Source organism: Phocoena sinus, chromosome 3 (genome assembly GCF_008692025.1).
Source record: "Phocoena sinus isolate mPhoSin1 chromosome 3, mPhoSin1.pri, whole genome shotgun sequence".
Classification (NCBI taxonomy): domain Eukaryota; kingdom Metazoa; phylum Chordata; class Mammalia; order Artiodactyla; family Phocoenidae; genus Phocoena; species Phocoena sinus.
The window spans coordinates 145,051,263-145,078,822 of record NC_045765.1 but is presented as its reverse complement, the minus strand read 5'-3'; the positions used below and the strand labels follow the sequence as shown (position 1 = coordinate 145,078,822).

The window sequence follows — 27,560 nt, the reverse complement described above, 5'->3', positions numbered from 1 at the left end:
CCTGGCCACAGCGGCCACTAAGGCTTAGCCGGCTTGCGGGTCACGGAGTCAGAGCCCAGGGCTGAGTTAAAAAAGACTAGGACTGAGTTTCAGAGGTTAGAACTAATTGACACGTGAGACAAACTGGGTACGCATGACTGTTATGACACTATTATGACCTGTCGTGTAAGCCCTCTGCTTTGTCTGTGCTGCTTTTTCTGCCTCCTTATACTGTCCCCTGTGTATATTCCCTGCCGAGCCGCGGTAACCAAACCATTTCACACAGCGCCCTCTAGTGGCCCGAGGGCTTCACTGTCCCTTTCTTTTGAAAACGTGTGAGCGCTAAGCCTAGAGGAAGCGGAACTGGGTCCCCTAGCATAAGGGTGAAGAAAATGGGCCAGCACTGGAACCTCAGGGAGATGCCTACCTAAAGTGATAGGTAAAGGCCAGCCTTCTTGTTACCTGAGAAAAAGTGCCACCCCTGCCAATCAGAAGCCCCATGCGTTTGCAGTCCTGGTGGATTTGATTTACTTCTTCACGGGGAAGAGGCTGGCGGCTCGTCTGCAAATACATTTAAAAAACATCTGGCATTTGAATGATTCAAGACATTATTTCTAAGAGGAATAAAAAGCAACCCAAGCAATCAATGCTCTTCTCTCCCTCTCAACCTCTCTCCCCCAGTAATTGAATAAAGCTATTCATTGCTGAATTGGATTTCTTTCTGGGGGGGGTGTAATTGAAAATATTTGTTTTTATCCCAGTTCATCCCAAATTCCCAAAGACAAGATGAAGCCAAATGCAGACCGTCAGTGAATCTTGGCTCTGCAGTTGGTTACCCTGGGAGCTTGGTTCTTTAATTTGGAGTTTGCTTTATTTATGTGGAAATTGTCCTCGGTTCTTCGCTTTGTTTTGTCCATGTAAAAAATTCATTTCAAAATCCAGGAAATGGCTGTGAAGTTGCACAAGGGCATAAACGGTCCAAGCTTTCTCTGGGCCATAGTAGGGCCTGGGCAACTGGGGTGGGTCTGTTTGTCCTCATCTTCCCTACTTGTGGAATTTGCTCTTTCTCACCCAAGACTTAATCCTCCAGGGTCAGGAAAGGTAAGCTCTCTGGAGCCTAGAGGCTGTTTCAGGTCACCTGGCATCTGAATGTGGTCCCTTCCTGTGGGCCCAGGTATTCCAGTACCCTTTTGATGACACTGGGCTGGAGACTTCTGAGTCTGTGAGCACAAATGCTCCAACTTAGTCAAGTCTGTTGTGAAGCTTTAAGATAAAGAAAATACTATTCAGACTTTCCCACTACTAGATAATGGAGGAACAGGATGGGGAAAAGACCAGCATTTCCTCATTGATCCTAAAATGTCATCCTGCTTGCCCCTTACGTTCTCATGAGGAAAGTCTAAAACATGACAATATAATTTAGGGCTAAACTGTGAAAGCTGGAAAGAAGTCAAATATGGTTTGGGGGATGAGAGGTCAGAGGTCAGAAAGGGTTCCTCAGGGGCAGTTGGGTTGGTGGGCCTTGGTGGCTATCAAGGGTCTGGAGAGGTGGACTTTGTTTGGCTTTTGGCCTGGTCTGGGCCAGCACGCTCCCTGCTCCTTTGTCCATTTTATTACCCACAGGGCTCAACTGCTATGACTAGTTGAACATCTTGTAGGCATTCCGAAGAGAAAAGCACGGTCAGAAAAGCTAATGAGGCAAAGCCACAGGACAGCCTGCCCGGGCCCTGTGCTCGAGTCTAAGTCCCAATTACTCCATAATCAAATGGGCATGTTAGTAACTAACCTCTTCTCAGGGATGTAACGTAGCTTCGTGTTTATTTAGTTATTTATTTATTGCTGTTTTTGAGGGATAAATCTTCATTTAAACAATTATAAAAGTAATGCAAGGTTATTGGGAAAAACTCCTGAAAGCGATATGGAAATGCACTAAGTAAAAATGAAACGTTTCCCCTTCTCCAATCCTACGCCTAGGGATACCGCCTGTTGGTAATTAGTGGGAACTAGACACTTTTTCTATGCATATCCATACATTTAAATGCATACTTTTTAAAATGTCATACTTTATAATGTTCTGCAATTTGCTTTGAACAATTTACAATGTATCCCGAACATCTTTCCATGTCAGTGTATTTGGACCTAGTATTCTTTTTTTTTAAATTTTATTTAGTTATTTTATTTCTTTTTGGCTGTGTCAGGTCTTAGTTGCAGCACTCAGGATCTTTCGTTAAGTCTCCCGGGCTCTTCGTTGTGGTGCACGACTTCTCTCTAGTTGTGGCTTGGGGGTTTTCTCTCTGTAGTTGTGGTGCGCGGGCTCCAGAGTGTGTGCGCTCTGTAGTTTGCGGCACGCAGGCTCTCTAGTTGAGACGTGCGAGCCCGGTAGTTGTGGTGCACGGGCTTAGCTGCCCTGCAGCATGTGGGATCTTAGTTCCCTGACCAGGGATCAAACCTGTGTCCTCTGCATTGTAAAGTGGATTCTTTACCATTGGATCACCAGGGAAGTCCCTGGACCTAGTCTTTTTAAAGATTACCTAGTATTTTGTTGTTTGTTGGTAGAGCAATTTGTTTAATCTCTTATTTTTGGACATTTATGTTATTTTCCATTTTTGTTTATGATCATAAGGAATGCTGCAAACATCCCCACTCATTTATATCTTTACACACTTCTGTGAATATTTCTTTAGGACACATCACTCTAAGTGGAATGGCTAGGTCAAAATGTATACATTTAAAATTTTGATAGATACAGACAAATTTCTGTCCAAAGGGCTGTATCCAATTCACATCCTTACTAACTGCTCATGGGAGTTTTGATTCTGGGTTATACTGTATAGCATTAAAGCCAAGTTCTGAGCTGTTTTAATTACATGAATGTGGTCTGAAGTGTTGCAGGGGCCGGAAAGCAATCAACAAACATGGATAAAGCACTCACCGTCTGTGTATTTCCTGGCCTCGAAAGTGTACAGTTTATTTAGGAAAAGAAGGTATTTATACTCGTGAAAACCGAGTCAACAAATACATGATTTGAAAGAGCCTTTCAAAGGAGCTCTTTAGACGGTGAGTGTGAGAGAGATTTTCTGAAGGCTGCAGCCCCTTCTACGGGAGAAGCAAAGGCAAGCTTCAGGAGATGTGGTGAGGAGTTGGATCTTGAAAAGGCCTAGGATTCCCATAGCTAGAGACAGAGAGGAGAGGACTGTATTCCATGCTTAGGGAAAAGTTTGAGTGATCTTTGGATGTAGGAAAGTGAACGGTATTGAGGGGACAATGAATAGAATTAAGGAATGGAGAAGCTTTTTCAGAGCCCATGCTTAAAACTACTGAAGGGCAGGGGGAAGAGAAAAAGAGCTCATTCTATACATACTATTTTATAGCCTGCTTAATTTTTTCCGTAATACAGTTTGCACATCTTTCCATGTCACATGTATTTCTGTGCCATGTAGTATGGACGTACCATCCTTTAGCTTGCTCTGTATCAATGGGATTCTGATGTTTTACCATGACAACTCAAGTTCTGAAGGGCATCTCTGTTCACACGTCTTGGAGTACACAGAAGTTGGCTTTGGATTAGTGGGAAGGGGACCAACGCCTCCTCTTTCACTGGGCTTTCTTTGGTGGAGTCTGGGCTTTGAGGCATCTAGGTATCCTCGAGGGACCTCTTGCGGGGGGGAACTGGAATGGACTCTTCCGAGCCTTAAAACAGCCCTTGATGGAGCCCCAAGCTGAAGGTATGTTACGGCCTGCGAGCCGGAGGGCCTAGTCTCATGTTACTCTTATTTTCCTGCTGTCTTCCCTTAGCTTTCAAATCTGGTTCAAACGTTCCTGCTTTTCACGGGCTCTGCTGTGTGGTACTAATGGGAGAGTGTTATATCCATGGTCTAGTCTGAATATTGAGAGAACTGAACACAGTCCTTCTAAACTAGGGTGGTGTAGTGAGAGCCAACAGCAAGAAGTCACCCACGGATAAGAATTAGGGTGAAGGGGCTGGTCTGACTATTGATTCCTGTGCCAAGATTCCCCTGCTGTCACTCCCCTCAGAGGATCTAGAGTTTGCATTTATGGAGGATTGGGACAATTTCCTACTGACATGGACCCTAGGGGCAGCAGTAACAACAGAGGGAAAGATTTGAGAAACACAGCAAAGTAAGAATCAATAAAACTTGACGTTAGAACTAAGGAGAGGGAAGGGGTCACAGATTATCTTGTGGTTTTGAGGCTAGGGAATTGGGAGAACAGTGGAGGGTGAAAAACAGACACAGGGACCTTGCGAAGAATCACTGGCTTAAGGGCAATGCTGAGTTCAATTGTCATATCGAGTTTGAGGTCACCTTGCAGTAGGTCATCAGAAAGTCACATTCCGCCCTTGTTACTTGGGAGATTGAAGTCCATTCACAAACAAACAAACAAATACAAAACCCTATAAATCTTTAACATCCTCACCCCAAGACAACACCACAACCTTCTCCTGGCCCTTCCCCCTTACTTCCACTAGCTCTCTGTCCCCCTGCCCCTCCCCCAATAATTTCCTCCCTTCCTTATATTTCTAATTCAAAATATTCTAATTCAAAATATTCGTTACCATTGCTCTTTGCCTAGTCTGGCAAGAATAACATCAACTCCCTTTTGCAAATGCTCTTCTGCACTCTAGGACTCTCGATGACCGGCTAGCCTGTCCTTCGTACTCAACACTCCCGACTCATCTCTAATGAGCTTTGCTCAGTCTTGCTGTCCTTGTGTGCTCTCTTCCTGAGAATGAATGAGCTTGTAGCTGAGGCTTCCTACTTTAACTCTTGCTGCCCCGAGAAGCTGCAGAGAGAACAGCAGATCACAGCCTACCTTATCCTTCACCATCTCTATTCCTATCATGAGGCCTTTGCCTCGGACGTCTCCAACGATTTCAAATTCATCCCTCAGTTTAGCAAACTTCAGTAACATATAGGTGCCAACTTCCTGGCTGTTTTCTTGTAGATTTTCTTCTTTAATTACCTGTTGAGAGAAAGCCCCAAATGACCTTGCATTAAAAAAGTTTTAAAATGGACTGAGAAACATGGAGAAATAAATGTATGTGACCCTCTTTACAAAAACTTGACCAGACAAATGGAACCCAAAGTCTAGTATGGCCATAACTTGTCCTACAAAAAGATCTGCTGCAGGGAGAAAAAAAATTCTTGGTAGAGGGGATGCTTCCCCCCTACCCTCCTCATCTTCAGGGGTGGGTAAAAATTTAGGAAAAAATAAGAGAGACGTCTCAGTGTTGAGCTCTTTGTGGGCCCAGAGTCAGGGCACTTGAGATATGTATTCAGTAAAAGGCTTTTCACCTACTTCCACCCATAGCAGAGACCTGTGATTCCTGACCAAACACAAGCAGTATACTACACTTATAACCAGCTGATAATAACTGTATGACTCCAGGCAGAACCCGATGTTTTTAAGACCTACTTGTTCGCCTAAATCTTCTCTATCTGCTAAATTGGTTGAGGCGACACAGGACTTAAAAAATGTAAGCTGGCAATGTCTACAGAATGAAATAAATGACACATCCTACTTACACTTTCTCATTTTGAGATTTAATCATATTTGAAGATACTTTTTAATTTGCAAGGGCAGCTTTTACTTACTTGTTTTTATTGAAAAATAGTTTTAAATTTAATTTTTTTGAATAAGTGAATCACGTGCCTCGTTCAAACATCAGAAAGTACAGAAGCGTAGAGTAGAATGAGCCTCACTGATCCCTGTTCCCCAGCCACCAAGTTTCCTTCCCCACAAACAACCATTGTTATTAATTTCTTGGACATTATTCCAGAAAGACGTTACACTTTTAAGCAAACGCTATTATGCATATAAGCAAGGGCATCTAAAAAATCTTTTCAACAGATGAGACCCCAGGCAAAATCAATGGCCTGGAGCTGAACCACAGCTGAATCACCTTGTTGGAATTGCATAGAACTCACTTGCTCTTTACTCTTTTATGACAGTACAACAAAAATAAGGAAGCATATACAAGACAGGACCAAAATTAAACTGAAATCAAGGATAGCCATTGGTAAATATCCATAAAATACTGCTCAAATGACAAAGAAATTTCAGTGCTACCAGCTAGCTAGGGAAATTCTTGTATTTCCCATGTGTGTGAGTTTATTACATATTATTTCATATCCAATACTTGAAGCACACACAGTAGATCTTAAAAAGGGGGAGGGGGCAGAATAATAACTGGAAATCTAACGTAAATTCATGGACTAGGAATTAACTCTTCACTTTAATCATGAAATGTGATAGAATTCTGATAATGTGTGTGTAGTTTTGAGGTAGTTGTTTGGTGAAATGAGTGATGTTGATGCGGTTGCTGGAAAGTACCTCAAGCACCGATGATCCAACGGCGCAGGCCATGGGGTTCCCTCCAAAGGTATTGAAGTGAAGCAGGCGTTTAGCCAAAGACTTGGCAATCTCTGGAGGGGGTGGAGAATAAAAGTGGGTAAAGGGTGACACATTCCTATCTATAATCTCCCATCATGCATTTGGATTATATTTACCTTCATGTTGTATATGTACGTGTAATATATTTCATGGCGTCCAATTCATTCTTCACTCACCAGATAGTGGATGTTATGGTTGGAATTGTGTCTCTTCCCTCCCCCACCCCAATTCATACGTTGAAGCCCTAACCTGCAATGTGACTGTAATTGAAGGTAGGGCCTTTAAGGAGGTAATTAAGGTCATAAGGGTGGGGCCCTAATCCAATAGGATTGGTATTCTCCTAAGAAGAAGAGACATCAGAGCCCTTTCTAGCTGTGGAAAAGGACATGTGAGGACACAGCAAGAAGGTGTTCACCTGCAAGAGAGATCTCACCCAAAACCAACTCTGCTCATACCTTGATCTTGGATTTCAGCCTCTAGAACTGTGAGAGAATAAGCCCAAGCTGACTAATACAGTGGATAAGGAAAAATTGCTTATTTATTCAATGAGAAGTTTAATAATATAAATCTTTAATGTGTTGTATGAATTGAAAAGTACTTTAAAACTTGATTTATGGGAACATACATGGAACTTTCATTAGCTAAGCCTTTTTTCTATATTCCACTCTTGGGACTAAGAAGGAAATATTTTTTTTAAAATCTCATATCAAGGATTTCATAATATAATTCAAGATTGTTTCAGGGTTAGTATATATTCAGTTCATTATACTTCACATTCTACATCCACATTTTAGTAACTTTCTTCATTCAATAAAAACACTGAGGGATTCCCTGGTGGCACAGTGGTTGAGAGTCTGCCTGCCGATGCAGGGGACATGCGTCTGTGCCCCGGTCCGGGAAGATCCCACATGCCGTGGAGCGGCTGGGCCCGTGAGCCATGGCCGCTGAGCCTGCACGTCTGGAGCCTGTGCTCCGCAACGGGAGAGGCCCCAACAGTGAGAGGCCCGCGTACCGCAAAAACAAAACAAAACAAAACACTGAGCTCTTACAAGGCACTTAATTATCCTTTGGAGCCTCTCAAGTATGCTTACTATTGGTTGGAAAAACAAATGAAATAATTTTAAGATTTTCAACACTAAATGATTCATAAAATTCTTTTCTGTAAAACCTCACTAAAATGGGAAATACAGTTAATTCTAATGTTCATTTTATAGAATGTTATAGCAAAGTGAGATTGTATTGTCTTTAGCTGTGTTGTTGATGATCAACAGAAAACTATCACCTGGACCTTGAGTCTATTGCTTATTGGTGTGGCAAGACTAGGTCAGGGTGTCCTTCAAGGATATGATTCCCTTGGAAACTTCAGCACTGGCTTCAAGTTGTTTAGCAAGGATCTCTTGTGTTGGTTTTTTTTTTTTGTGGCACGTTTGCCTAGACATTGTCAGTAGAGTAGAACCCTGCATTTCATTGTGGGTCTGGGAGAATTAGTCTTCTCTACAGCAAGAGCAAAAAGGGCTGGTTTTCTTCCATCTCTTCCACCATCTGGCAGACAGTTTCCCTTTTTCACTGCCTGGGAATCCCATCACTGTCTCTAGCCCACACAAGTTCATACACATGTTTTCTGCCATTGCTGATGCAGGAGACCCAGAAGCAGACAAAAACTGCCTGTAGTTCCTACCTGGAGTTGTCACAACTGCTGCCATGGGAAAGCCATTCCCAATCCCTTTAGCCATGGTGACAATATCCGGCAGGACACCGTGCGTTTGGAAGCCCCAGAAGTGAGAACCCAACCTTCCAAATCCTGTCTGCACCTGTGAAAACAAGTCCCAAATCATTGGAAATCTTTCAAAGAAATGTTGGTTTTTTCTTGACTCTCTGGTCTCTTCTCTTTTCTCCTCTTCCATCTCCTCCTTCCTAACATCATCATCATCATCATCATCGTCAGTCATCGTCATCACCATCTCATACTATTATGGAGAAAGCACTTATTCTGCACCTGACCTTTTATTTTTATTTTTTAAACATCTTTATTGGGGTATAATTGCTTTACAATGGTGTGTTAGTTTCTGCTTTATAACAAAGTGAATCAGTTATACATATACATATGTTCCCATATCTCTTCCCTCTTGCGTCTCCCTCCCTCCCACCCCTCCAGGCTGCACCTGACCTTTTAGGCACCAAAAGCCGGTTACTAGCATTGTGTGGTTCTAGACATGGTTTTTAACTCCTCTGAATCCATGTTAACTCTGTTGAGTGGAAACAATAGCAATACATCACAGGGCTGCTGTGAGGGTCATATACATAATGCATGTGAAAAAGGTGATTGTGATTAGCAATCCTTGATAAGGATCTCCTATGTGTAAGGCTGCGTCTGCCCCAGGCTGGATGAAGCAGGAGTTACAGTAAGCAAATTGGCGCTGGGGTGCCCACCACCCAGCCCAGACAGGCTGGTTGTCCTCTTCCCTATGATTTCTTTTTCCTCCTGAGAATTAGTCATGAGGAGGACCCAGCTGAGTCAGTTAAGTCAGGATGGAACTAAGTTGAACTTAGTTGTTTTGTGCATGCTGTTTCCTCTTTCTAGAAAGCCCTCTCCCCGCTTCTTCATCTCACTGACTCCTCTTCTCCTTCAAGACACAGTTTCATCATTATTCGGGATAGGAAGATTCTCCTGAGCCGCACTAGGGCCCCCACTCAAGGCACCTAAGCTGCCGTCAGAACCTCTCACCTTGGACTACTATCACCAGCATACACGTATCTTATTTTTCTCTTTATCCACAATATGTAGCAGAGTGCCTGTTAAAAGTAGACACTTAGTGTTTGTAGAATGGATAAAAAAGTGGCGGAAGTGCTTAAGTGAATAAAGCCACACAAACACTTCCATGCAAATTTTCGCCAGAGCCTTTTGGTGAAGGTTCCTTGATCTCCTTCTGGTTCTCAGTCTCCTGGGCTGTCTGTCTATCTCTCTCTCTACACATACACACATTGCAGGTCTGGGGTAGAGGTGTGGGCACTTGAAGCTGATTCTGAAATGCACTTGAAAGAGCAAGGGTCCTTCTCAGGCTTCCTGATTATTTTCTTGCTCTCTCCAGGGTGCTGCTGCAAAGGCAGATGTTGGGGGTTACAATTAGACGAGAGTGAACAACGTAGGAGAAGAGCTTAGACGTGGGAGTCAGACAGACGTGGGCTCGAATCCTGGGTCTCCGACTTCCTAGTTACAGGCCTCTGGACAAGCTGATGAATTTGCCCAAATGAGATAACGTAGGAAGAGTTCATGGCAAATCCATCCATTTTGCCTTTCTGCCTATCTTAATTTTTCATTTCATCTATCAAAGTACCATCAATGAATGGTGAAAGATCAGACTGCTTGGACAACACGTGAAATTATGTAGGACCATAAACCGTGTTTAGCCACCTAGGAAGTATCAGTTCCACAGAATCTTTTAGTTGAACAGGGATGATTCATTCTTTTTTTTTTTTTTTTTTTTTTGGCGGTACGCAGGCCTCTCACTGTTGTGGCCTCTCCCGTTGTGGAGCACAGGCTCCGGACGCGCAGGCTCAGCGGCCATGGCTCACGGCCCCAGCCGCTCCGCAGCATGTGGGATCCTCCCGGACCGGGGCACAAACCCATGTCCCCTGCATCAGCAGGTGGACTCTCAACCACTGCACCGCCAGGGAAGCCCAAGAGATGATTCATTCTAATGTTCATAAACTCAAATGTCTTCAGGGATGAGGAGCATATCGTCTTGAGAGAAGCAGGCTGGGTCTACATCAATGAGTGGGGATGGAACTATGGGCGTGCACACCCTGCCTAAAAGCAGTGAATTTAAAATTCAAACCCAGCCCATGCCAGACAAGCAAAGACTGAGTGCCCATTGTGGTCCTAGCAGTGGCCTATTTTTATTCAAATTCCATATTCCTCATTTTAAAGAAGAGAAAGCCAAGGTTAGCTAATTAAGAAGACACGTAAGATCACTGAGTGGCAGCACTGGCCCCACACTCAGGATTTTCTTCTGTTCCCTCATTTTCTGCTATCTTTGTCTTTCTACACTGCTGTTCTGTCATTCTTTTTTTTTTTTTATACAGCATGTTCCTATTAGTGATCAATTTTATACACATCAGTGTATACATGTCAATCCCAATCTCCCAATTCAGCACGCCACCCCCCCCACCCCCCGCCGCTTTCCCCGCTTGGTGTCCATACATTTGTTCTCTACATCTGTGTCTCAGTTTCTGCCGGTTCATCTATACCATTTTTCTAGGTTCCACATATACGAGTTAATATGCGATATTTGTTTTTCTCTTTCTGACTTACTTCACTCTGTATGATAGTCTCTAGATGCATCCATGCCTCAACAAATGACCCAATTTCGTTTCTTTTTATGGCTGAGTAATATTCCATTGTATATATGTACCACATCTTCTTTATCCATTCATCTGTTGATGGGCATTTAGGTTGCTTCCATGACCTGGCTACTGTAAATAGTGCTGCAATGAACATTGGGGTGCATGTGTCTTTTTTTTTTTTTTTTTTTTTTGCGGTACGCGGGCCTCTCATTGTTGTGGTCTCTCCCGTTGTGGAACAGAGGTTCCAGATGCGCAGGCTCAGCGGCCATGGCTCATGGGTCCATCCGCTCCGCGGCATGTGGGATCTCCCCAGACCGGGGCACGAACCCGCGTCCCCTGCATCGGTAGGCGGACTCTCAACCACTGTGCCACCAGGGAAGCCCACATGTGTCTTTTTGAATTATGGTTTTCTCTGGGTATATGCCCAGTAGTCGGATTGCTGGATCATAAGGTAATTCTATTTTTAGTTTTTTAAGGAACCCCCATACTGTTCTCCATAGTGGCTGTATCAATTTACATTCCCACCAACAGTGCAAGAGGGTTCCCTTTTCTCCACACCCTCTCCAGCATTTCTTGTTTGTAGATTTTCTGTTGATGCCCATTCTAACTGGTGTGAGGTGATACCTCATTGTAGTTTTGATTTGCATTTCTCTAATAATTAGTGATGTTGAGCAGCTTTTCATGTGTTTCTTGGCCATCTGTATGTCTTCTTTGGAGAAATGTCTGTTTAGGTCTTCTGCCCATTTTTGGATTGGGTTGTTTGTTTTTTTTGATATTGAGCTGCATGAGCTGTCTATATATTTTGGAGATTAATCCTTTGTCCATTGATCCGTTTGCAAATATTTTCTCCCATTCTGAGGGTTGTCTTTTTCACCTTGTTTATGGTTTCCTTTGCTGTGCAAAAGCTTTGAAGTTTCATTAGGCCCCGTTTGTTTACTTTTGTTTTTATTTCCACTACTCCAGGAGGTGAATCAAAAAAGATCTTGCTGTGATTTATGTCAGAGTGTTCTTCCTATGTTTTCCTCTAAGAGTTTTATAGTGTCCAGTCTTACATTTAGGTCTGTAATCCATTTTGAGTTTATTTTTGTGTATGGAGTTAGGGAGTGTTCTAATTTCATTCTTTTACATGTAGCTGTCCAGCTTTCCCAGCACTACTTATTGAACAGACTGTCTTTTCTCCATTTTATATCCTTGCCTCCTTTGTCATAGATTAGTTGACCATAGGTGCATGGGTTCATCTCTGGGCTTTCTATCTTTTTCCATTGATGTATATTTCTGTTTTTGTGCCAGTACATATTGTCTTGATTACTGTAACTTTATAGTATAGTCTGAAGTCAGAGAGTCTGATTCCTCCAGCTCTGTTTTTTTCCCTCAAGCCTGCTTTGGCTATTCAGGGTCTTTTGTGTCTCCATACAAATTTTAAGATTTTTTGTTCTACTTCCGTAAAAAATGCCATTGGTAATTTCCTAGGGATTGCATTGAATCTGTATGTTGCTTTGGGTAGTATAGTGATTTTCGCAATTGATTCTTCCAATCCAAAAACATGGTATATCTCTCCATCTGTTGGCATCATCTTTAATTTCTTTCATCAGTGTCTTATAGTTTTCTGTATACAGGTCTTTTGTCTCCCTAGGTAGGTTTATTCCTAGGTATTTTATTCTTTTTTGCAATGGTAAATGGGAGTGTTTCCTTACTTTCTCTTTCAGAATTTTCATCATTAGTGTATAGGAATGCAAGAGATTTCTGTGCATTAATTTTGTATCCTGCTACTTTACCAAATTCATTGATTAGCTCTAGTAGTTTTCTGGTGGCATCTTTAGGATTCTCTATGTATAGTATCGTGTCATCTCTAAACAGTGACAGTTTTACTTCTTTTTTCCAATTTGTATTCCTTTTATTTCTTTTTCTTTTCTGATTGCCATGGCTAGGACTTCCAAAACTATGTTGAATAATAGTGGTGAGAGTGGAAAACCTTGTCTTGTTCCTGATCTTAGAGGAAATGGTTTCAGTTTTTCACCATTGAGAATGATGTTTGCTGTGGGTTTGTCATATATGGCCTTTTTTATGTTGAAGTAGGTTCCCTCTATGCCCACTTTCTGGAGAGTTTTTATCATAAGTGGGTGTTGAATGCTGTTGAAAAATTTTTCTGCATCTATTGAGGTGATCATATGGTTTTTCTTCTTCAATTTGTTAATATGGTGTATCACATTGATTGAGTTGTGTATATTGAAGAATCCTTGCATCCCTGGGATAAATCCCACTCGATCATGGTGTATGATTCTTTTCATGTGTTGTTGGATTCTGTTTGTTAGTATTTTGTTGAGGATTTTTGCATCTATATTCATCAGTGATATTGGTCTGTAATTTTCTTTTTTTTAGTATCTCTGTCTGGTTTTGGTATCAGGGTGATGGTGGCCTCATAGAATGAGTTTGAGAGTGTTCCTTCCTCTGCAAATTTTTGGAAGAGTTTGAGAAGGATGGGTGTTAGCTCTTCTCTAAATGTTTGATAGAATTCAACTGTGAAGCCATCTGGTCCTGGACTTTTGTTTGTTGGAAAATTTTTAATCACAGTTTCAATTTCATTACTTGTGATTGGTCTGCTCATATTTTCTATTTCTTCCTGGTTCAGTCTTGGAAGGTTATACCTTTCTAAGAATTTGTCCATTTCTTCCAGGTTGTCCATTTTATTGGCACAGAGTTGCTTATAGTAGTCTCTTAGGATGCTTTGTATTTCTGCCGTGTCTGTTGTAACTTCTCCATTTTCATTTCTAATTTTATTGATTTGAGTCCTCTCCCTCTTTTTCTTGATGAGTCTGGCTAATGGCTTATCAATTTTTTTATCTTCTCAAAGAACCAGCTTTTAGTTTTATTTATCTTTGCTATTGTTTTCTTTGTTTCTATTTCATTTATTTCTGCTCTGATCTTTAAGATTTCTTTCCTTTTGCTAACTATGGGTGTTGTTTGTTCTTCTTTCTCTAGTTCCTTTAGGTGTAAGGTTAGATTGTTTATTTGAGTGGTTTCTTATTTCTTGTGGTAGGCTTGTATAGCTATAAACTTCTTTTTTAGAACTGCTTTTGCTGCATCCCATAGGTTTTGGACCATCGTGTTTTCATTGTCATTTGTCTCTAGGTATTTTTTGATTTCCTCTTTGATTTCTTCAGTGATCTCTTAGTTATTTAGTAACGTATTGTTTAGCCTCCAAGTGTTTGTGTTTTTTACATTTTTTCCCCCTGTAATTCATTTCTAATCTCATAGGGTTGTGGTCAGAAAAGATGCTTGATATGATTTCAATTTTCTTAAATTTACTGAGGCTTGATTTATGATTCAAGATGTGATCTATCCTGGAGAATGTTCCATGCCCACTTGAGAAGAAAGTGTAATCTGCTGTTTTTGGATGTAATGTCCTATAAATATGAATTAAATCTATCTGGTCTATTGTGTCATTTAAAGCTTCTCTTTCCTTATTTATTTTTATTTTGGATGATCTGTCCATTGGTGTACATGAGATGTTAAAGTTCCCCACTATTATTGTGTTACTGTAAATTTCCTCTTTTATAACTGTTAGCAGTTGCCTTATGTATTGAGGTGCTCCTTTGTTGGGTGCATATATATTTATAATTGTCATATCTTTTTTGTGGATTGATCCCTTGATCATTATCTAGTGTCCTTCCTTGTCTCTTGGAACATTGTTTATTTTAAAGTCTATTTTATCTGAGTGTAGCTACTCCAGCTTTCTTTTGATTTCCATTCACATGGAATATCTTTTTCCATCCCCTCACTTTCAGTCTGTATGTGTCCCTAGGTCTGAAGTGGGTCTCTTGTAGACAGCATGTATATGGGTCTTGTTTTTGTATCCATTCAGCAAGCCTCTGTCTTTTGGTTGGAGCATTTAATCCATTTACATTTAAGGTAATTAGTGATATGTATGTTATTATTACCAATTTCTTAATTGTTTTGGGTTTGTTTTTGTAGGTCTTTTCCTTCTCTTGTGTTTCCTGCCTAGAGAAGTTCCTTTAGCATTTGTTGTAGAGCTGGTTTGGTGCTGCTGAATTCTCTTAGCTTTTGTTTGTCTGTAAAGCTTTTGATTTCTCCATTGAATCTGAATGAGATCCTTGTCAGGTAGAGTAACCTTGGTTGTAGGTTCTTCCCTTTCATCACTTTAAGTATATCATGCTACTCCCTTCTGGCTTGTAGAGTTTCTGCTGAGAAATCAGCTGTTAACCTTATGGGAGTTCCCTTGTATATTATTTGTCATTTTTCCCTTCCTGCCTTCAATAATTTTTCTTTGTCTTTAATTTTTGCCAATTTGATTACTATGTGTCTCGGCATGTTTCTCCTTGGGTTCATCCTGTATGGGACTCACTGTGCTTCCTGGACTTGGGTGGCTGTTTCCTTTCCCATGTTAGGGAAGTTCTCGACTGTAATCTCTTCAAATATTTTCTCAGGTCCTTTCTCTCTCTCTTCTCCTTCTGGGACACCTATAATGCAAATGTTGTTGCATTTAGTGTTGTCCCAGAGGTCTCTTAGGCTGTCATGATTTCTTTTCATTCTTTTTTCTTTATTCTGTTCCACAGCAGTGAATTCCACCATTCTGTCTTCCAGGTCACTTACCCCTTCTTCTGCCTCAGTTATTTTGCTATTGATTCCTTCTAGTGTAGTTTTCATTTCAGTTATTGTATTGTTCATCTCTGATGGTTGTTCTTTAATTCTTCTAGGTCTTTTTAAGACATTTCTTGCATCTTCTCAATCTTTGCCTCCATTCTTTTTCCGAGGTCCTGGATCATCTTCACTATCATTATTCTGAATTCTTTTTCTGGAAGATTGCCTATCTCCACTTCATTTAATTGTTTTTCTGGGGTTTATCTTGTTCCTTCATCTGGTGCATAGCTCTCTGCCTTTTCATCTTGTTTATCGTTCTATGAATGTGGTTTTTGTTCCACAAGCTGCAGGATTGTAGTTCTTCTTGCTTCTGCTGTCTGTCCTTTGGTGGATGAGTCTATCTACTCTCCTGTCATTCTTGAGAGGCAGGTTTACCCAGTGGTTAGTGTGGTCTTGGCTTAGTGTGGTTTGAATTCTGGCTCTGTCCCTACTAACTGCATGATCTCAACAGGCAAATTAACCATCTTGGACTCAATTCACTCATCTGTAAAATGGGCATACTTACAAACTGGACACTCCTTACAGAACCGTGATGAATATCAACTTAGTTGTTACATACAGAGCATTATGAACAGCACCTGACACTTAGTAAGTGCTCAGAAAGTTCTAGCTATTCTTATCTTTACTACTCATTAGGACAGTCCTTCTGAAGGTCACCTGTGTTAGTTTCCAATTAGGTTGTTGAAAATGATAAAAACATATACCATAGGAAATTCTGAAATCCATTACTTTCTTTGAATTCAATCTACCTTCCCGCTAATTAATCCAATGGTGGCAGCTTCACTGTGGCTGATTCCAAAGGTTAAAGCTTATTCTCTTCACCAGTGTAGATAATTATAAACTGACTGAATAGACTTTTCTTCTTTTAATAGCAGATTAACTTTCTTCAGGACTTTGGTTCACTTTCCCTAAACTTGTACGGGCAGGATGGGAAAGGGAGGATGGACACAACGGGAGGGGCTGGCCCACGCTTCTCTGTGCAATGCCCAGGGGTCATCCAGTTCATCTGGGGATCACAGAGACCTGGCTGCACGGGAGGAAACTGCAAAAGAATTCTGCTGAGGAGGCAGCCCATTGTCCCCTATAGGGGATGTTTTAGTTGAAGAAAACTCTTTAGGCAAAGATGGCAGGACTGAAACAGGTATGAATCATTCAAGTTCTCCACCTGTTTTTTGTGGTCTAACCAGTTGTTAGAATCAGGACCCAGAAATGATTCAGGAGCACTTTGGAGGCCGTGGCAACTACCCTCTGGTCTTTTGATCTCCATTGCTATTCTCAGGAGGTAGAAGACCAGATACACTCCAATAAGGGATGTGATTATAATGTAAATTAATCCCTTTAGGAAAGACACAGGCTACAGCTCACAGAGCCCATGGATTTTATTCCCTTAAAGTGTCCCCTTAGAGGTACTGTATGATTATTCCAACAATGTTGCCATAACTATTTTAGAATTTACTTTTTGGAACTACTTAAAAATTTTTTTAAATTTTTTTGGCCATGCAGCATGGCATGTGGGATTTTAGTTCCCAGACCAGGGATTGAACCCATGACCCTGCAGTGGAAGCATGGAGTCCCAACTACTGGACCACCAGGGAAGTCCCTGGAACTACTCTTTGAATATCTATGATGGTGGCCCTCTTCTAACTTAGAGGTGGGACCTTTTCTTTTTAAGTATGATTTCCAAACAAATTTTGTTATTAAGGTAAGATGAATGCTTCCAGACTGGTTAATACTATTTTGACAAAAATTAAGAAGAAAACTTGGTTATGAGATTAAACTAAGGTTAAGCTGCTCCTGACATGCACTCCCCAAAAGGAATTTTAAAAGTATGTTGAGGAATGGAAGCATCACCTATGCCTGTTAACAATTTATTTGATAGAGTTCAATTTGGATGTTTAAGTTCTGTTGTACTTGATTAAATGGGCAAACTAATCCAATAACGAACTAACCAGTCAACTCGCCAAATCTTCATTAACTTATACCCACGTCTTGGAATCCCCAGAGTGGTTGCTTTCTGCCTGGACCACAGAGGAGGGTTTAAAGAAGTTTCTCCTTGTGCTTTTCCTGTCCCGGCTGCACTGAATCGCACCTATTCCATGACCACTCACTTCATCTGCGATGCACACGCCTCCCCGCTCACGAACCAGCTCGAAGGCTTCCTTTAGAAACCCCTTTGGGTACTGGACAACGCCATTCACCCCCTGCAAAAGACCAAACCAAGAAGACTTAGAGTAACAGCACAGCCCTTGAAAGTACTAAAAGAGAATTGAAGATGGATTATGATCAATATTAGCGTTAGTGATATTAGCAATTTTTAAAACAGTCTCTAGAACTGATTCAACTATGGGTGAAAAGAGGGGCCATTACTCTTATGCCATGCCTGCTGAAAAAGGATGCAAACATATTCTTTCCTGAGAGTAGAGGAAAAGTAGATTAGGGGATTTAGTAAGATTATAGAAAGGCTCCCCCTGACAGTGTGGGTGATAAAGAACTAAAAATTGCTGGGGTTGTCTATTTTTACAGATTTAGGGATTCAATAGTTTCATCTATCTCTCTGTTCAGTCTGGGAGTGCAGGAGATGGTTTCTTCAAAGGTCAACTGAAAACCAGTGCCCCCCCCCCTTTTTTTAAAGGGAACCAATGGAATGAATTAAGTTTGGAGAGGGACATAGCAGTGGTCACTTAAATAATTTGGAATTCTCTAGAATGTATGAGTTTAAAATCTGATAATTTAGAACTGAGCTCAATTAATGTTTGGTTAATACACTCACTTGAATCGGCTCTGCAAAAAATCCAGCAATTGATTGGCCACAGAAGTGTTCAGAGTATCTTTGAATTGTTCAATATACTGGTCTTTAGCTTGGCAGCAGTCTGCAACAAACAAACAACAGCAACAGAAAACACAGCATTTGAAGATGTGAGAATGGCATCCAGAAGGAATGGGGGGAAAACAGGAAAAAAAGAAAACAGGACAGTAAATTGAATAGAGTCCCTCAAGATACAGTAAACCAGGATATGAGGATATAGGTTTCTGGAATGTTCTGAACATTCTGTCAGAATGACTCATACTTTGTTTCAAGCAGCTAGACTAGCATAGCCACAAAAGTATAAGCAAACCACTTCAGTTGTTTCCACCTGGAGAAGCAGCGCTCCAAAGCATCATTGAGTCTGGTATCGATAGCTGTTTTATCTAAGGATACTGATCCTCTCAACGGTGTAGATTTAATTCAACGTAACTGCTGTGTGGATTTAATCTATTTGGAAATAACCATGTTTACCTTTCATTGCTACTTAATCTGGTGTGCAATTTTAAAGCGACAAAGTATCTCAGTCTTTATGGTTAATAAATATGTTTATATAGCAATCAGAATTCAGTCTAAAGAGGAATGTACTACAGTCAGATAACTTTCATCCATTATAGCAGGCAGAGAAGCTTTCTCCTCTGGAATACCAAAGGTCCAAGATCAAGTACATCCATATATGACTGAACCTTCAGAATTTTTATCCACACCTGTAATTTGGTTCTAAACAGCATCACATAGTCCTCTGAATCTAAACCCACATCCACGGATAGCAGAAGAGATGCAGAGAGAGAGCTGGGTGTGATGGGGGGTTTCTGCTGAAAGCAGTCTGGGAGGCAAGTCACCATCTACCGACATGAGGCTTGCTTAGAGGCATGGATGCGATCCTGTCTGCTGAAGGCTAGAGATAAGGGATGGAAACCTTCAGTTATCGTCTTCAAAAGTGAACCATAAATATCTTTTATATTGAATACTTCAGCTCTTCATTAAAAAGTGGGAAAAACATGACCTGGCCCAAACATACTTTGAGGATACATGCGATGTTTGGGAAGCTTGCTTGACAGAATTACCTGATCTTTAGTTAGTTGGAATTGAGGTTGGGGGGTTTGAAGAAGGAAGTAATGACATGAATAGCAAAACCCAGAAAGTACATTTTTTTTAGCATCACTTATGTTGTATGATGGGTAGGATATAGTAGACAAATAAATCTGTTGCCCCTAGAGGTTGAAATTTCCTATTATTATTAAGAAAGGAAGAGAAAACAACCTAGGATGGCCCTAAAGGATGAATTAGACATATGTTCAAAGGATATAATTTGGGAATTTTAGATCATTTGTAACTAGAGAAATCAAAGGGTGGAGCAAAATCAACCCTAATGGCTTAAATTTGGACAAAACCAAACCATGGAGAAGGTTTTGCTTGAACCTGCGCTAGACCTTTCATAATCCCCCCCCCCACTGCCCATAAATTCAGTGATGAGAGGTCATCAACTGTCATTGGCTTTTTCCTTCATTTCGCATTTACTTCATTGGCTCGTTGCTGTGGCTTCAGGTCAGGTCGCCTCTGGAGAGAGAATTGGTGCAGTAGTGTCACCATGACATCAAGCGAGTGGAGAGGGGATGCTCTCCTGGATGCCATCCAGGCAACGGAGTAGAGAGGGAAGAGTTTTCATTTTAGCTGGTGGTAAAGAGAGAGTTAAGCAGAGTGAGGAGGCCAAGAAAGAACAATTTTTTTTAAGAAAAAGGAAACTTGTCTTGCAAAAGGAGAAAGAGAAATGACATGATCAGTACCAGGTTTGGAACATTGTGGGGTAGTGGGTTGGGAGGTGCTTTTCATCCCAAGTTACATCTGAAATTCAGGGACTGGAATGACCAGTGGGAAAGAAAAAATCCTGAGGAGGGGGTGGAGGAAGGGAATGAAATCTACCACATAAATATCTATATTAGGCTAAAAAATGGATGCCTATGTGGGGAATGATGACATATTTTGAGGTGAAAGAAAAGCCCCCAACCAAGACTGGCACCTGGATGTGCCCACTGAATGAACTCTAAGAGGAACGGAGAACTGGAACCTTCCATACTCAGAATAATTCACACTTTGGGATGCATTTATAAACATATATGAATATGCCTTTTTACAGCAAATACCAAACTCTTCTCAGGCCCTAATAGCATCAGAGGAGGCTGAAGTCCCTTTTTTTTGCGATACGTGGGCCTCTCACTGTTGTGGCCTCTCCCGTTGCGGAGCACAGGCTCCGGACGTGCAGGCTCAGCGGCCATGGCTCACGGGCCCAGCCACTCCGCAGCATGTGGGATCTTCCCGGACCGGGGCACGAACCCGCGCCCCCCGCATCAGCAGGCGGACTCCCAACCACTGCGCCACCAGGGAAGCCCCTGAAGTCCCTTTCTGTATAAAGATATGATATCAGTCTTGTCTCTTGAAGATATGCCTTAAGAAAACAGCTGACTTCAGACGTGCCAAAGATCACAGTTCCGAGAAGCAGAAATGTCTGCCTGTCACTATCATTTAACCTCTAGAGGCCACTAGAGAGATGACCCTGGGGCTCTGGTATATTCCAGTTGGCCTGAGGGAGAGAAGACCTCAGAGAGGGAGGGACACAGAGCTGGGAGGGAAGGAAGTGACCATGTCTTGAGGGCTTCTGTCGCTGAAGCTCTGTGCTGGTGCTTTTGATGTCTGTGAGGTTCATCCAACTGATCTTAGTTGTTGGTGCCACGTGGATATGAGATACAGTCATGACTGTACTTGGCATCACTATTGTCTGCCTGCCTCTACAAAAGCTCTCTTCCTTGGTCTCTTGAAGGCCTGGGATGAGGGGCCATGGGGGCAGGTATTGCCGCCTCCATTTCATAGATGAGAAACGGAGGCAAAAGATGGAACTTTTGCTTGCAGCTGAGCCACTGTAGGGCTAAAAGTCCAATCCAGGGCTCCTGACTTCATGTGTCTCTTCAATCCTGGCCAGCAGAGCAGGAATCATGTTTAAGCCTGGGTTCCTCCTGCTGGCATATCGATGTGAACAAGGGTGGTCATGGCTGGGGAGTACTGGCTTTGAGGGCAGAAGAATTGGGGTCAATTCCTAGCTCTCGGCCTCCTAGGTGTGGACGTGTTTCTCCATCTTTAAAATGGAGAGTGTGAAAGATAGCTTTAAACTTCCCTATGGTTTTAAGTTCGGTGACTATGACATCTTGTTCTAAAGCTCATTCTTTCATCCTCCTAACTCCGTATTGCCATTATCCCGTTTGAATTTTAAGATGACTGCGAATTTTCTTCCTTTCGAAGCTGATTTTTAAGGCTTCCATTTGCATTCTTCCTCTCAGCCCAGTGACACCCTGTTCCATTAAAGATCTCTCGGCTGGAGCGTTTAGTGATTTCCTTCAGCACTGCTTAGGCGCAGCTGTCCAAAGGGTCCTGCCCTGGGATGACAAGTGCGAGGTGGGCCTTGCTGATGAGCAAAGAACAGATGCTGACGCCTTTCCAACTTTTGAAGAGATGTCAGCAGCCTTCAGGAACGGTCTTCTATTTTTTTTTTTTTTTTTTTTGCGGTACGCGGGCCTCTCACTGTTGTGGCCTCTCCCGTTGCGGAGCACAGACTCCGGACGTGCAGTTTCAGCGGCCATGGCTCACGGGCCCAGCTGCTCCGCGGCATGTGGGATCTTCCCGGACTGGGGCACAAACCCATGTCCCCTGCGTCGGCAGGCGGACTCTCAACCACTGCGCCACCAGGGAAGCCCTGGTCTTCTGTTTTGACAAAGGCTCTCATTTGGCTGGTACTCTGAGTCCCTGGGGAACTTCCTCATTGGAGTTTTGAGATTTCTAAGTGTTCTTTCCCCTTTCCCCTTCTCCCATTGGGAAATGGCAAATAATGCCTCAAAAAACCCCTTGTTTTCTTTTAAAATTGGTAGCAGAGCTATTGCTGGGAGAGCTAAGAGAGCGCCTTTAGTGAAGGACCAGGTGATAGTCTGTTTTTGGCTTAGCTCTGATAGCATGAGATGCAGAGATGAGTTTCCTAACAGGAGATGGATGCTCTGATGGTATAGTGGTCATTGGCATAAGAGGTGTTAGTTCAGTGAGGGGTGATTTCCTAGTTGTATCTGCCTTGGCTTTCCCTTTCCCACTTTTTTGAATCTGTTCACCCAGGAATGGTTCTGCCTCTCTCCACATTCCTTACCCCTCCTGACCTTCCACCATGTGCCTCCCTCCCAGCCCAGCTGAACCTGGTGCACAGCTGCATTTCCTAATTGTTTGCACTGGAGAATCTCGGCAGTGGCTTCCTCCCCAAGGGCCACAGAAAACATCCGGGCACATCGTCTGCAAATGACAAAAGAGGGAGTTTAGCAAGATGTGAACACAAGACAGCCAATTTGGGGCAACCTATGGTGCCAGTTAAGGCAAGAGGGCTTCTTAATTTGATACTAAGATTCCTCCTTTACTCTTCTCCCACTTAGGACAAAAACCTAATATTCTGCTTTGAAGAGGTAATTTTTTTTCTTGGAAATCAATTATGAGGGCACTCTACAAAGCAAACTGATTTCAGTGTCAGCCTGGAAACAAGTTGCTCAAGGGTCTGGTCGGTAAGGGCATCTGAAAGGATAAGAATAATTAGGTACCCGATTCTGATGCTGAAAATGTGGAAACAGCGAGTGAGAACAGAAGGTGAGTACAGGGATGACTCTATGGAAATTTTATGCATTCAAGGCTCTGGGAAGTTATTTCAGTGCATTCATTTGCAGTTGACTTGATTTTATTTAAAAGCAAAACAAAACTAAAAAAATCTCTGTCATTAATTATTACTCAGACTCTGAAGGTCTTCCTAAGAAACATTTCCCTTAAATGGTCTTTAATTCGATTAAGTCAAATTGAGCCCCTGATTCATTATAGTTATGTAATATAAGCTAATTTGTATTAGTTTCTAGTCCTAATGCCTGGAAAATCTGATAAATGATTCCACACACCCAGGAGTTTTTAGAGAAATATGACAAAAATCTCACAACTTACTGATTGGCAGCCCATCCCACTGGGGAGTTCCATTTTGTAGAACCCTACATTTGTCAAGCCAAGTGTGTAAGGACTACATCCATGGTAGGCTCCTCTGCAGACAGAAAACAGTGGGAGGACTGGGTTAAGTTTACTTTTCTATGATCACTGGCCTGTGGAACACTGGGTAGGACAAAAAAGAAAGTCCATGTAGGCTATTCAGGCTATGGCTCCTTACCATAAGCAGAGATGAAAGTGGCCCAGTGTCATATGGCAAAGTCATGAGCTTCTGGGGGTGCAGACCAATCATTCACTATTTGGCGTAGGTTATAGTCAATGCCATAACTTTTTTTCAACTTTTATTTTTTTTTATTTTAATCTTTAATTTTTATCTTATATTGGAGCATAGTTCATGAAAAACGTTGTGTGTTAGTTTCTATACCATATCTTTAAAGTGAAAAAGCTGTCATGTCACCTTCTTTTTAATTCCATAGGAGAAACTATGACAAAACTGGGACTCCAAACTCTTGGTTACCTCGGTCAGGGACCCCTACCTTGGATCAGGCCAATTTGGATGGTGTTATCCAGACATAAAATTCATTTGACTGACCCTACCCTAAAATCTAAAATTAGAAAAACACCCCAGGAAAGCCCCTCTCCTGCTTTAGGCTATATTTTAAAGATAAACATGTAATATTGGGGTGAGTCGATGTTAAAGTTGAATGTTCCAAGGTGTGGTTACCTGAAAGAAATGATATCTGTGTTATTTGAGTGTGCTCTGGCCATCAGCATGGCTAGGTCATTGGCTTCTGAGCCACTGTTCATCAGGAAAATGACCTGGAGAAAAACAAAAGACACATGGTCATGATTACCCAATTCATTCGAAACTGTTAAAGACAGTGTATCCCAGCCTCTGATTATTAAGGAGAGTTCCCTTGGTACCAGCAGTCCCATCATTGAATTACTATATTAATTCTACAGCTATTCACTTAGCAGCTGCTAAACACTAGAGATACAAAAATGACTAAGGGATTGTCGGAGTTGTGAAATATTCCAGATTTTCATTGGTTTTACCTGATTCTCTGCAGAGTGCTAAGATGGAGAGACGTGCTGAGACATACAGTGGTTAGTGGCTGAGGGGATCTGAGGACCAGGTCTCTTGGTTCTTGAACCTGAACTGCCCCACCTGATTCTGAAGGCTTGAGACAAGACAGGCTCCCAGAGGAGCCTGTTCGGTGTTTGTGAATGTTAAAACAAACGAGCAACAAACAAAAAAGTGCAGCTCATCCTGGTTGAAAGAAAGGGGAGAACTGAAGGGTACTGGATCCTCCAGGCTCGGGGACTGGGAGGCTAGGGCTGTGCCCTCGCGGGCTTCCTCGCCTCTACTCATCCATGAGTGGTCTGCCCTGAACTGAGGTTGCAGCTCTTGCAATGTCCTCCATCTCTTGTAGATAACATAGTAAATATGGTACCTAAATAATACAGGAAGATGATCATAATAGCTAACACCAGGTACGGCTCACTGTTCTAAATATGTATTAACTCATTGAATCCTGAAATGAAAACCTCGGCCAACACTGTAACATCTCAATTCAGTTAAAAAATTCAATCATTTCAGATGCAGGAAAACATCTCATTTAGCAAAAATATCAAAGTGCATCTCAGACCAAATGAACTTAATGGTATATTAATTTTCTAAAAAAATGGCTCCACTCTTTGTTAAAGAAGAATGGTTAACCAACAAGGACCTACTGTGTAGCACAGGGAACTCTGCTCAATATTATGTAACAACCTGAATGGAGAAAGAATTTGAAAAAGAATAGATACATGGTTATGTATAACTGAATCACTTTGCTGGACGCCTGAAACTAACACAACATAGTTAAGCAACTCTACTCCAGTATAAAATAAAAAATTAAAAAAAAAAGAAGAAATTCCAATGACTTTGCAGAGGGGCTCTGGAGCAAAGAGATGAAAACTTCCTGAGGAACACAGAGGAGAGTGTCAGGAAGCCTGGGGCTCCCGCTAAGTGATTTCTGCAAAGATGTGGTGGTGAGGAGAGTGACCAAGGAGAGGCAGATGTTTGGAACTGATGAAGTGAACATCGGCTGGTTTCACCAGTAATTCATCAATTCCTTTCTTCTCCTAGAGTGCTTTCCGATATGGCCACTAGCGCACTCATTTTGGATGTTCAAAGAACAGACCTGATTCCCACCCATACTCTCATTTCCTAAGCCAGCTTCCCTGAGATCATGAGACTCCTATCCCTTTGAACTGGAAGCATCAGACCTTCAGAGGTTCAGGAAGAAGCGCTGAAAGCTTCTCTGCATATTCGTGAATCGGCGGGTGGAAGAAGACGGCACTTGTGTGCCACAGGCGGCCAAGCTGCTTTTGTGCCACTGCGTTTACTTTCCTGGATAAACAGAAGAGCAGAGTTAACCACAATGCCAGCGGGCATGTTCCTCCCAACACAACACAGGTCATTGAACTCAAACCCACGGCTATTTCTCAAAGCGTTTCAAGAGGCTGATCTAATCCCCACACAAGAAAGAGTTTCTCTCACCACCAGAGGCATCTGGCAATGGGATATGTTGCCTCAAAATGTAATGAATTCCTCACCAAGAGGAGTGTTCAAAAGGAGACTTATGCGCTGGGGATTTTATTTTATTTTTATTTATTTATTTTTAACATCTTTATTGGAGTATAATTGCTTTACAATGGTGTGTTAGTTTCTGCTTCACAACAAAATGAATCAGTTATATATATACATATGTTCCCATATCTCTTCCTGCTTGCATCTCGCTCCCTACCACCCTTCCTATCCCACCCCTCCAGGCGGTCACAAAGCACCCAGCTGATCTCCCTGTGCTATGTGGCTGCTTCCCACTAGCTATCTACCTTACATTTGGTAGTGTATATATGTCCATGCCTCTCTCTCGCTTTGTCACAATTTACCCTTCCCCCTCCCCAAATCCTCAAGTCCATTCTCTAGTAAGTGTGTGTCTTTATTCCTCTTTTACCCCTAGGTTCTTCATGACATTTTTTTTTCTTAAATTCCATATATATGTGTTAGCATACGGTATTTGTCTCTCTCTTTCTGACTTCACTCTGTATGACAGACTCTAGGTCTATCCACCTCATTACAATAGCTCAGTTTCGTTTCTTTTTATGGCTGAGTAATATTCCATTGTATATATGTGCCACATCTTCTTTAACCATTCATCCGGTGATGGACACTTAGGTTGTTTCCATCTCTAGGGTATTGTAAATAGAACTGCAATGAACATTTTGGTACATGACTCTTTTTGATTTATGGTTTTCTCAGGGTATATGCCCAGTAGTGGGATTGCTGGGTCATATGGTAGTTCTATGTGTAGTTTTTTAAGGAACCTCCATACTGTTCTCCACAGTGGCTGTATCAATTTACATTCCCACCAACAGTGTAAGAGGGTTCCCTTTGCTCCACACCCTCTCCAGCATTTATTGTTTCTAGATTTTTTGATGATGGCCATTCTGACTGGTGTGAGATGATATCTCATTGTAGTTTTAATCTGCATTTCTCTAATGATTAGTGATGTTGAGCATTCTTTCATGTGTTTGTCGGCAGTCTGTATATCTTCTTTGGAGTAATGTCTATTTAGGTTTTCGGCCCATTTTTGGATTGGGTTGTTTGTTTTTTTGTTATTAAGCTGCATGAGCTGCTTATACATTTTGGAGATTAATCCTTTGTCAGTTGCTTCATTTGCAAATATTTTCTCCCATTCTGAGGGTTGTCTTGTTTATGGTTTCCTTTGCTATGCAAAAGCTTTGTAGTTTCATTAGGTCCCATTTGTCTATTTTTGTTTTTATTTCCATTTCTCTAGGAGGTGGGTCAAAAAGGACTTTGCTGTGATTTATGTCATAGAGTGTCCTGCCTATGTTTTCCTCTAAGAGTTTGATAGTTTCTGGCCTTACATTTAGGTCTTTAATCCATTTTGAGCTTATTTTTGTGTATGGTGTTAGGGAGTGATCTAATTTCATACTTTTACATGTAGCTGTCCAGTTTTCCCAGCACCACTTACTGAAGAGGTTGTCCTTTCTCCACTGTACATTCCTGCCTCCTTTATCAAAGATAAGGTGACCATATGTGCGTGGGTTTATCACTGGGCTTTCTATCCTGTTCCACTGATCTATCTTTCTGTTTTTGTGCCAGTACCATACTGTCTTGATTACTGTAGCTTTGTAGTATAGTCTGAAGTCAGAAAGCCTGATTCCCCCAGCTCCATTTTTCATTCTCAATATTACTTTGGCTGTTCGGGGTCTTTTGTGTTTCCATACAAATTGTGAAATTTTTTGTTCTAGTTCTGTGAAAAATGCCAGTGGTAGTTTGATA

General features: G+C 41.8%; 1 protein-coding gene across 1 annotated transcript in view; it reads right to left on the bottom strand.

Annotated features, from left to right (window-relative positions):
* Nucleotides 1-27,560, bottom strand: part of AGXT2 (alanine--glyoxylate aminotransferase 2) — a 46,118-nt gene that overhangs the window by 4,447 nt on the left and 14,111 nt on the right. Inside the window, 11 exon segments of the mRNA XM_032627152.1 lie at nt 442-540; nt 4,813-4,962; nt 6,334-6,425; nt 8,072-8,204; nt 17,505-17,597; nt 18,167-18,201; nt 18,204-18,266; nt 22,429-22,522; nt 23,210-23,303; nt 23,931-24,025; nt 25,478-25,601. Coding sequence (XP_032483043.1) covers nt 442-540; nt 4,813-4,962; nt 6,334-6,425; nt 8,072-8,204; nt 17,505-17,597; nt 18,167-18,201; nt 18,204-18,266; nt 22,429-22,522; nt 23,210-23,303; nt 23,931-24,025; nt 25,478-25,601 — 1,072 coding nt within the window.